Source organism: Vanessa tameamea, chromosome Z (genome assembly GCF_037043105.1).
Source record: "Vanessa tameamea isolate UH-Manoa-2023 chromosome Z, ilVanTame1 primary haplotype, whole genome shotgun sequence".
NCBI classification, from domain to species: domain Eukaryota; kingdom Metazoa; phylum Arthropoda; class Insecta; order Lepidoptera; family Nymphalidae; genus Vanessa; species Vanessa tameamea.
In genome coordinates, this window is record NC_087341.1 from 1,396,710 (window position 1) to 1,409,234 (window position 12,525).

Genomic DNA, 12,525 nt, shown 5'->3' on the forward strand with positions numbered 1-12,525 from the left:
TTCTGTAACATAACTCAGCCTAAATAAAAAGCTTGTGTCTGCATAAACTTAGTAACTGAGACTGTATTTTGTCATATCTACATTCGGGTAGGCAGATGAGCAAATGATCCTGATGGTAAATGATCACCATAGGTGGCCATAGACGTTGAAATGGTGTTGTAAGAAACGAACTGAAAGAACGAACGAAAAATGTGGGGAATCCACATCACTGTTTATGTATAATATGGAATAGTGATGGGAAGTGATCACCACTGCCTATCGATATTGGTGCCGTAACAACGCTAAGCTACTTCCCACATCGTCAATGTGCTACCAAGTTCCGGAACCAAGGTTTTATATCCCGTTTGCTAGTAGTATAACTGGCTTACACATTCTTCCGACTGAAATAAAAGATGTATATGATATTTGTAATATATTTTGCGGATAAAATCTTGTAAAATTCGACATAGAGACACTTTATATTTGAATCTCAATATCGACTTTTTTTTTTAATATTTATGCAGAAGCATATGTAGTTTGTTTTGTTAACTATACAAGGCGGAAATTTGGCCTCTCGAGGAAAACTGCTTCGGACATCGCGACAGAATGCCAAGCTTCGCTCATTTTCTGTGGAATCGATTCGATTGAGAACCTTCAAGAAAATAGCCTACACATTCCTTTAGGGCCGGCAACGCACCTGCAAGTCCCCTCGTGTTGCAGATTTCCATGGGCGCTTCCATCAGATGAGCCTTCTAGTCGTTTAGCATTTATGCCATAAAAATAAATCAGAAATATGACATTATTATAATCGTTTTATCAGGAACGAGCTATTCCCATTTTGGCTTGAGGTACATCCGAGGGGAAAAGAGTGAGGGAGACATAACGATTATGTGGGCAGCTGTCTGCCCTAGTCATTACAGACGTACGAAACTGAGACTGATGACCGTAAAAATGTTTTGTCTCTTTCTTGATCGTATTGAATTGTTGCGGCTGTCACTCAATCAATTATCTGCTTACAATATTCTAGTTTTGTTACTGATAATCATTTCACTAACGCTAATAACTCAGTGGTTCTAGTTATATTGAAGATTGACTAACGTGCGTTGCACATTTTTCGGTGGAATTGTAAAAATGTTAGAATGCGTTTAAACGCACGACACACATAACAAGATAAAGTAATTGATTTTCTATACTTCTCTTATAATTTATAATTTTAACCTTTGATTCAAATTGATGAGAAAAAAAAACACAAAACTCGCATTGGTCAAACACTCATATATATTTCCTTGCATTCTAAATTTAACTAATATTTAATAGTCCATACTTATAAGAGATTCGTATGACGGTACTGGTTCGAAACCTAACATTTTGAAACTTTGCACAACCGAATGAGTCAGCTGAAGTGGTCCCTTAAGAGAACATAAAATATGTGAAAATGACTTTAAGTGAAAATACAGTACATCGGCAGATTGTTCAGCAAATTATCCGATTTTTCGACCAAATAAACATATCCACTCGTAACTATATTATTTTTTAAAATATTTTATCTTTTCTCATTTATTTTTTTAAAAAATATGCTGCCAAGCCTAAATTACATCGGCGGGTTCACACACTTGGTTCGTTCTCCCTTCGAGGAGAAGGTGGCCCCAAACATTCTCGGAATTCAACTTATAACTACTTATGAAGATTTACGTTGAGACATGACAATAAAAGTAAAGTTTCATTTGAACTTTTTCCTGAAAATTTGGACATCGTTAGCGATGATCATGTTGAAAGATTACACCAGGATACTTTGAATTTAGAATAACAATATCAAAGCAATAGGGCTACGTGATGCAATAGGGTTCGAGTATGCTTGCGGATTAGATATTTAAAATGGAAAAAAAAAACTGGGACAAAATCCAGAAGTACTTTTCAGTAAAAAAAGTACTATATGGAAAAATGTATTTTATTGAAAACAGTGTAGATTATATGGATTATATGATTATAGGTGTAATATATTTATTTTTATTAGGACAACCAACAGTAGATACAATGTTATATTCAAATAAAAATTAAATTACATTCCAAAATTATCTAGGCAAAAGTTCTACTACTTACAGGTAGTCTCACCATAAATTATCATATTGCACAATATGTATTAAAAATATAAATTAGAGATGAGAAGTATAATACATTTTTTTTTAACTATTATATAAAATTAGAAATGAGCACAAATGAAATACTTTATTTTTCGATTGAATTGAGGTCGATTATCGTGACATACGTCTAAATCTTTTACTTGATTACTGATGGTGATGTATAACAATTATGATCTCGATATGATGGAATTTTTCCTTATTCGCGTTCTATATAATCTGGTATAAAAGAAATGACTCATATTACGGGAATTAATGTTAGGGACGTTTAAGTAGAATCTTGATAAAAGTTCCGGACTGTCAATGTTATTGTTAAATAAATTAAATAAAATTTCATTGACATTATTTTTGGTCTATTCTCCAGACTTTGTATATTGAACAGATTGCATCTTTCATTATAAGACTTCAAATTAATCCTGAATATATAATTATGATAGTTGATGAAGAAACTCTTTGTGTCGTTTTCGATTCTATTAATATGCAATTTTTGATACGGTGACCAAAGTAAGCAATAATATTCTAATCTGCTGCGCACGAAATAATTGAAGAGACTTAAGACAGTTGCACTCCTTTTCAAGTCATTGGAGCATCTTAGATCAAAGCCTAGTAATTTAGTTGCTAAATCAAGACCTGTGTCTATATGCAGGTTGAAATTCAATTTACTATATAATATGATACCTGAGTCACGAACTTAAGTCAACTTCCTGTAATTCTATATGTTTTACATAATATTTGTATGGTATAATTTTCTTTTTACGAGTAAATTTTATGTGATAACATTTGGCAATATTCAGGATCATTTTATTATTATAGCACCATTTAATTAATTTGCATATATGTAATATATCGTTAATATAACAGTATAGATATATAAGATACTTTTTACTACAAAACAATTATGAATACTGTATCCTTTGATAACATGAAAAATCTGAAATAATAAAACTGAGCAACTTTATCTTAAGAGTATCACAATGAATGTGGGCGTAAAAAGTATCACACAAATGTTTGCGCGAGCATACGCCGTGCGAAGTGGCAGCGTAGATAATATCAAGGCGCAGCGTCGCACAATCTCGCGATGTCTCGAGCATCCCTAACTAGGCTAGTCTAGCATTCTTAGGCCTATGCATTTGCAGTCCAATGCGCAAAACCTAAGCCGACTCTAAAATTTGAACATCTACATTTATTCAGTATCATATTAAATACCATGCTATTTAGAACAACGTGTTATGAATTATTATATTCTGTTTTACTTATGTATTTATTTTTATTATTTATACATTTATTTCTACTCTCATTTTGCTTAGCGTTATTACCTTTTTTATTTGTTTCAAGTTTGAGTGGTATTTGGTTTGGACAATGCAGTAGCGTTGTATAAACTATAAAAAAATTAATAAATAAATCGAAGATAATGTTAACGTAAAATTTCGAATAAAATTCATCGAAGCCAGGTCACGTGGCGCAATAATAAAACATGATAAACATGACAAGACAGGGATTAAAATCACTCGTTCAGAAATAAAACGACTTACGTTCTTGTTGCCCGGTCTTTGTTACTTGCTGACTTCGAAGAACTTGTTTCTGATAAATTTTTCCATACAGTATTCATAAAATAATTTCTTCGGAGTACACGTGTACTATTGTTGCTGCGATTTGTTGCGTAACTGTTTATAATAAGTTATTGGAACACATATAAATATAAGTACGAACACACTAAGGGTATCACTGTTGAATAAAAATTGTTTCAAAGTGCAAAATACAGAGCAAAATGTTACTCCTTATTACAAATAATTTTATAACCTAGCGAGGAGTACAGTACTACAACCAATTGATTGAAATAAGATTAATTTGAACAAACCAACAACAATTATAAAACTAAACTGCTCTGTTCAACCTCTTTTTTTTAATGAATAAAGATTTATTATTATAAAAAATAATATTAGAACGGCTTTGTTTAAAAGTGCACTAAGACAGAGCTGTGTAACATTATAAATGATTTTTTTTTTTAAAGGTAGGTGTATTGGAAAATTTACCACCAGAAAGTCATCATCATATCAGTTCATAGAAATGAGCACTATATGATACAACCATCCCTTCAGAACTAACTATGTTGAGTTATTATGTCCTTTCAACATATATATATCCTTAAATTACTTTATATTTATATTACTATACAATCTGTGCCCGCGACTTCGTGCGCGTTCGAATTTTATCAAAAAAGTTATTGCTGTAGCCTAATTTACTCCTTACTAACATACATCAGCTATCTGCCAGTGCAAGTCCTTTCAAAATCGGTCCAGTCGTTCCTGAGATTACCCGGAACAAACAAAAAGACAGACAAAAGTTGAGAAAGATTTTCAATTTTATTATATGTATATAGATATAAATGTATTATTATTTAGCTGCAAAACATGCGATGTGTGATGATCATTAAAAATAAGACGATCAGCAAAACAGTGTCGACGTTTTTAAATTTCATACAAATTTTCATACTGCATTATAATCAACTTATTTGTTTTATTTGACTACAAATATATATACGTAATTACAAAACTACCTTACGTAACGCATTACGCAAGAATAGAGGATATTTTTTGTGATATAAGTAGGCGGATGAACAAATGGGCCACCCAAAGGTAAATGGTGACCGTCAAGGATTTTAACTATTCCTTTCATCGAGACACATTGAGACATCTACGCATGCTGATATGCCACTCGTCTAGGATAAAAATGTAGGTATCTTATATTCGCACAAGCTACCTACATGTGTTTAAAATCCACGTGTCTTCAATAGGAAAAACACAGCTGTTTTTCTGCCGAGAGAACATCCCTTAATTCAAATTAGTGTTCATCATTAGTCTTGTAAACGTTTATACAATAGAAATGGGTCTGGTTCTATCGCTGATTATTTATTCTGACAGTCTAATCTCGCTCTATTACTAATTAGATATCGTATATACCAGCTCGTGATGATATAATATTTTCAAAAAAATAAAAGTATCTATTTTATTTTACATTATTTAAAAATTGATTTTCATATTTGAGTAAGTTTACTGATAGATATTGGTATATGTTTTCTTTTATCAGTTAGTATATTATATAGATAGTACAAGAGAAAAACATAATTTTCAAGTATAATGGTCGTTGACGTAAGTTTGAGTGCAATTGTGTTAATTATAAAACATTAAATACACATGCAACTGCTAGCTAAGGTTTGTTGAAGACAAATATTTCAGGTCATCCTAATTGGTCAAGTCCAAGTCGTAAGAGAGTCAGGGGACGCGCTAGAGAATTATGGGTAAGAGACATCCTGGAAAAGACTGAACAAAGAAAGCGAAGATAAGGTAAATCTGGAGGTTATTGGAGGAGGCCTGTACCCATTAAAGGCCATAGCATTATAGGTGTTTTAAGGAAATAAAGAGGCTTTATAATAATGTTCGTGTGTCTGTTTGAAGACAAAAACATTATAAGTTTATTTTAAGGCGCACTTACTTCAGATTGTTTGCATCTGGATTAATATATGTCAAATGTTGAAAGATTTTTTTAAATAGGTTCTGCGATTCCGGGATTTACTTTGTGGATTGCCACAAACTCTCAAAATTCGCGCCCTCGTTATAATATTAAATTCGTTTGAGAATACTAATGGTATAGTGGGCTGGTGTAATTTTTCTCTGGTCATTAATCTTCTTATTATAATAAAATCTATGCGCTTTCGTAATCAATAAAGTGGTAAAAAAATTGAGCGTTTTTTAAGCCGCGGTTATTTTAACGCACGTGTAAACGGTGCTTTATATTTGACTGCCAATGGTTATCCTATTAGAAATATATATTCATAACCGATATCTTAATAAGTTTTATCTTATTTAATTGGAATAAGTTTACGATCTCAAGGGATTTTTATAATACTAAGAATTATCCTATTTCTCATAAATATTGCCCTAGTCATATATTCCAATCCTATAAACATATAAGTATTACTATATATTCATATAATCTTACTTAATATTAAAATCTAAGTCAAACAAAATACAATCTCACCACAAGGATAAACAACTATTAGTTAACATGGAACACTTTGTATAAATCTCAATCAACTCATTAAACCGTTTATTAATAAAATCGAATGAACTAGTAAGACAAATGGGTAAAATAAAGTTTTACAATAAAATTTTTACTGTTAAATTATAACGTCATTTCACATTTGACACATAATATGACACAATTTATATCATATAAAAGCTTGTCAAAGTTGCGTTGTCATTCAAACTGAACGTGTATACAAAATTTGAGCTCAATCGGTTAAAGATATTTATATATATATTTGTATCGGATATCGGTGTAAGAGAATTAAGTGACGTCACGTTATTTTTCGAGTTATTTTTAGCAAGCCCTTTTATTTGATGCAGCATGCGAGCATTCAAAATAATTGGTCCGCCATCTTGGGTATGCCGCCATGTTGAATTTAGAATGACGTCACTCAGTTAATATGCATTGTCATCCAAGCTGAACATGAATACAAAATTTCAGCTCCATCGGTTTAAGATATCTGCTTCAAAATTGAGTTGCAAGATTTCACCCGTAGTTACATATTTGCATGTAGAAAAAAATCATGAAGTTTACGTATAATTTATTAGTATCTTTAATATTAAGTGAACTACATGCATGGAAGTTACTTTTAACTAAGCAAAGTATCAGGTAACATCACGGATTGCAGATAAAGTTCCGCAAACTAAAGATTGTACAATAACAGTTCGAGATTCATATTAACGTTAAACTAGTTAGCAGTCCCGACGTTTTATATAAAGTACTATTTAACCAGAAATATTTACGACTATTGTTAGCAAACATTCAAAAACGACACAATTCAATAAAAACACGCGTGTCTAATTTGACTGGTTAGAAGTTAATCACGGGTGACTATGCATATATACAGTTAGTAAGTAGACGAAATTGAGAAATACAAAAAATGTAAAAAGTATATTGTATTATGAAGCAAATAAACTTCATTCTATTTTATTATATTGATCAAAGAGCAATGTAATATTGTGAACGTATTCCATAGAATAGACTAGCTTTGTCCCGTAGTTCTACATGCGTTTAATTTTTAATAAAAATAATACTTATATTTAATTTTAAGTCGTTATATTATAAGCTTTGATATCCACGATCGTTTTTAATGGAATAAAACTAATTGGCAACTTGGATTTTTCCTTATGATACTATCATTTTTTTTTATTATAAGTTAGACGAATAACTCAATGTTTATTTATCTAACTTATAATAAAAAAAACAAAAGCCGTTTTGATAATTACACCGGACAAACAGACTGACTATAGTTAATAATATTATTTATAGTCATCTTAATATAAAAACAAACGGGTCTTTTTAAATCACAGACAAACGCTTTCATTTTATTAATTTTTATAGATATTTATTTATTTCTAAGATAAAAATATTCTATATATAGAAACCGTACCGGACGTTGAGTATCCGTCCTGTAGCAACGGCATCATCCAGACCAGTTCAATATATTGATTTGTGCAAACAAGACTATAAATTCAACATAGACATCGCAATTAACTCAATACAATTAATATACTTCGACTGGTTATAGAAACGATAATATTCAATGAACCGAAATTGCCGATTGGTTAGAACGTGTACCCACACCTTAAAAGGCAAGCACCTCTGAATTTTCATGTGTTTAATTTTTTATAATTCATCTCGGCGGTGAAGGAATACATCGTGCGGAAACCTGTATGGGTCTAATTTCACTGAAATGCATGCATCTGCCATATCTGCCAAATTTATTAGGCTAGGAGGCCTTAGCCCAGCAGTGGGAAATTTACAGGCTGTTTTTGTTATATTCCTTTATATATTATACACTAATCCACTTAACTACTTATATCCACTTTAATTTTACTTTCGTCGACGTACAAAATGCCATTTATTTCGTAAATCCGTACTAAAAATCATATATCATTCAATGGTACCGCATTAATTCAATTTAAAAAGTTGTTTATTTGACTATTATTTTGCGGTGAGAATAGAATATATACATAAGTATTTAAATTAATTAACTCTGCTGCGATTTTTTGCTTCAATTCGATTTAGTCCACTGTACAATGTCTTTTAGTGAATAATCTTTTTTATTATATTAAGCACTAGTTGTCGCTTTTGGCATCGTTCGTGGCTTGGTTGTCTGGTTTTAGGTATAAAAAGTAGCCTATATCCTTCCTTGGGCTCCAGCTTACTTCGTACCAAATTTCAGCAAATTCGGATCAGCAGTTTCCTCATGAAAGAGCAACAGACAGACTATATATTATATATTATATTTCTTCAATAATAAACGAAGAATCACTATTTATGTAAAATAATCGACGATCAGAGAAGTTTTATAGAATTACTCAAAAATTAAAACACTATTCCTATAAAATGCTACAATTTTTATGTTATCTGAGAAATGGTACAATGTGTGCAAAGGTTCGTTGAAGGTTATGAAGATATTTTATAATGGATCAGTTATTATATAATACTACAGAACTATGTATGATATACAAACTTCACTTTCATTAAAACTCAATCTCCTCAACAAAAGTACACAACGTCATTTTTCAATTCACTTTATTAAGATCTTGAATAATATTAGCGCACAATAATTTTATAATTAAGCTGATCAACAGACTTATCATAAAAAAAAAATCTTGACAGAACAACAAAAATCACATTGACTTACAGTAACCACAAAATCTATTGCACCGAGGACGCCAATACACCAAGAATTATTGTCAAGATATGACTATACGGTAATAACATCAAGAGTTCAAAAATCTTACACATTGACTGAACTATCACTAACAGCAATCTGAACAGGATTAAGTAAATTAATGGACTAAGTCCAAAAAGTAATATAATAGTCATATTATGATAAAATAAAACAAGAATCAAATCGAATTTGTCATTGTTGAAAAGTGCGACCGCGCATGGATGACTATCACACTTTAACGTTTTAACAATATGGATACAAATAAGAAATAAAATACGACTGTATTCTCAAAAAAAAAGAAAACAATAAAAACTGGATAAGACAAACATATCTATACAAAGTTTATAATTAAAAAAAAATAACCACTTACTATCGAAATATTAATTTACCTAATTATAAATTACAAACATCTACATACATTTATAACGCCGATATCTAGAAACGGACGTTCACTACGAAAGCACAATAATTGACAAAATTAACTAATATTACCATTCTTATCAGTACAGAAACGAAATTCAGCAAAAAATTAAGGAATGCTTGATCATTTTGTTTGTGAGAGATCGTCCGAGACAGCGATTGAGGTAAGTGTATACAGATTCAAAATATACGATAACATTACATTATCGATAAATAGTTATAACATATACAAAGGTCATAAGACAGAAGGGGGTCCCATAGAGTAACTATATCACGACATATCTGTGTAAATTACTTTTGAAATTTACCGTACAAGTTATGAAAAGTTAAACTTCCAAATAATCTTATTTTTTATTTTTATGACTTATAAAATGTTTCCTTAACATTTGTAAACTTTTAGCAAATTTTACTTTGTTGCCAATTTAACCTAATGGACCCACAATAGCTACTTTTTGGCATTCGCTTACATTTGTACGAACTAGATGAAAGGTGCTGGAAATAAATAAGTTAATAATAAATATACTTACGGATTGAATATGTATTTGCACAATTACACATAGAGATTCAAAAATTTTTAAACTACTAGAACTCTCTTACGAGCGACCCTGTATCCGCCTTTCTACGAAAATAATTTTAACGCCATGACATATTATTAACATGATCTAAATGCCCCTCGATATTATTTTTATCGGTGGGATGTTTTGAACGATTTGTTTATAATTTTAAACTTTTACTTTTCATAGGGTCAACTCTGTTTTAGAGCTAGCTTTAACAATGACTTGGAGGTTAATATTTGTAAATACATACATTTGGTGTATTAAATTAGAGTTTTTATCGTTTATTCAAATAGCTGCCTTAAGACGTGGATGTACGTCGTTGACTTTGCTCGATAAGCAGTTACCGATAAATTACAAAGTCTTGTCCCGCACTGAATTATTAGGCAACATATAGATTGAATCGCGATCGGCGCATATCAATTATGTAAAATAAAATATATTTAAAAAGTTATTCTGCAAAATTAAATCGAAGGTTCCCAGATCATCGTCTTAAATAATATTCTAATGTAACTAACAAAATTATATTACAGATATCTTAGGATAAAAAAACTAATAATAACAAATTCAGCGGGTACTTTACATATTTATTTCTACTTCTGTTAATTTGTTTATATTTTTTTAAAGTTTTGAACTAACAAAACCGAAAAAAAGGAATCATTGTATTCACGTATATCCACGTCTTAATCAGAAATTAATCGTCCACAATTTCATTATTCAATAACTTTATCCATATGTGATCGTATAATACCTACGACAGTGAATATTGTCTGTCTAGTAACGCCAGAACAACATATGTGGGATCATTATAATTTGTAATATTCATGAATGTATATTACAATCGTTTAAGTTTTAATTTAATAATAAATCATTCAAAATGTACCTAAAGTATCAACCAGGTTTTTTTAAAGCTAGCTCTCGTCATCAACTTTATAACTAACTTACGTCTATACACCGACCACATAACATAATATTATAAGCTGTCTACTAACAATATTAATGCAATAGATTTATTAAGTTAAATAGCCTCGGTCTTGGATACGTTCGTAGAATTTACATGAAGCATTTGGAGTAGGAGGTCGCGTTGGAGAGGATGCTGGATGACGATTCTTCTTTGACTCCGACTGAAAAGTGATAATTTAGCTGTAATCTGGTCTAATACCTTATCCTAATAATAATATATAAGCTATTACATAAAAAATGTTACATTGAGGTCTTTAATAAACAATTCCACTGATCCAACCACTTAGAATGATATTTGTACAATTTTTTGTGTTGTCATAGTATTTTTTTTTTTTGTATAAAATCCTCATTGGAGCGGATGGACGAGCGAATGGGTCACCTGAAGTGATTACCACCGCCCATAGACATTGGCTCTGCAAGAAATATTAACCATTTCGTATATCGACCTTGTGAGCTAAAATGTTATGTCCCTTGTTACTGCCGTTACACTGGTACATTCGTCCTTCAAACAGATTACAAGAATTCTTTGCCGTTTGGCGGTAGAATATCGGAAGAGCTTGCACAAATCCCTATCATTCATAAATATATCGGTATATTTAGGTGATAGGGATTTGTGGTACATACCAATGAATTGTTTAATCCGTGTATGCGACGTAATAAGTTGCGATTAAAGTATTTTATTGACTCTTAATTAAATACATTCATTTCGTAAATTAAGTTCGTGTTATCATTAAAGTGATGTCACCTTCTGGCCAGAAAGTAAATCGTCCAGCTGTGTCTGATGATGTGACTGCGTCATGACGGCGAGGAGAAAAGCTGCTTGTAGACACGTAACCAGCATTGGGGCTTGGAGAGCCTCCTGAAAAACGGTTTATAAAACGTTTTATTATCGTACTCATATAAAATATATTTTTTAGTTCTATAGATATAAAGCATCAATAATATCAGTAGTAATTAATAATATAGTGTAATGTAATATTCTCTATTTCTTTTAAGAAATAAAACATATGTGCGTATCTTTGAAAACATTTAAGGGTACACATGGTTTCGACGTCGAAAGTAAATCAACGCCATCTATTGGACTTTTCATCAACTAATAGCAGTCTGGTTCTAATCGAAGGGTTGGTAATTGTGTTGGTTGGTTGGTTGGTTGTTGGTGAGAGATGGCGCTAGTAGTAGCTGTTGACGATATTATACACAAATATTATAAATGCGTTTTAACGAAATTTGGTATGAAGTAGGCTTGAACATCAAAAAAGGTATTGGGCTACTTTTTTAACCTAACCTTACAGGTTTGCCAAACCTCGGAAACCTGAATGTGTCTAATTTCAACGAAATTCTGCCACATGTGAATCAGCATTGGAGCAGCGTGGTGGAATATGTTCCTAACCTTCTCCTCAAAGGGAGAGCAGTGGGAAATTTTCAGGCTGTTACTATTATTATATTCATGTAACAATATCCCTCTGAATAATTACAGTTACGGCGAATTTTCAACGGACATTAGTCGACTGAGCATTAGTGAACAGGTGTGTATACACAAAGATTCTCTAATTATCTTACTCCTGAGAGTATGTCTGAAAATAGGAATGTATAGAATTGCGTCGTAAGCAGCTTAACGTGGTTTCTGTAGCACGCGAGAGTGTAAACTGACGATTTAAAGGTGCTTGTTTGATAACGTATATTTTGATTTTAATTTTGAAAGCTG

At 31.4% G+C, this 12,525-nt stretch overlaps 1 protein-coding gene across 3 annotated transcripts in view; it reads right to left on the bottom strand.

The window, feature by feature from the left end:
* Positions 1–8,726: 8,726 nt before the first annotated feature.
* Positions 8,727–12,525, bottom strand: part of LOC113403985 (forkhead box protein L2-like) — a 113,787-nt gene continuing 109,988 nt past the window's right edge. For all 3 annotated transcript variants that reach the window (XM_026644696.2, XM_026644695.2, XM_026644697.2), the window contains exons 10-11: positions 11,566–11,679; positions 8,727–10,981 (exon numbers count right to left, since the gene is read on the bottom strand). In XM_026644696.2, the coding sequence (XP_026500481.2) occupies positions 10,911–10,981; positions 11,566–11,679 (185 nt within the window). In that variant the 3' untranslated portion in view covers positions 8,727–10,910. The remainder of the gene's footprint in view (positions 10,982–11,565; positions 11,680–12,525) is intronic.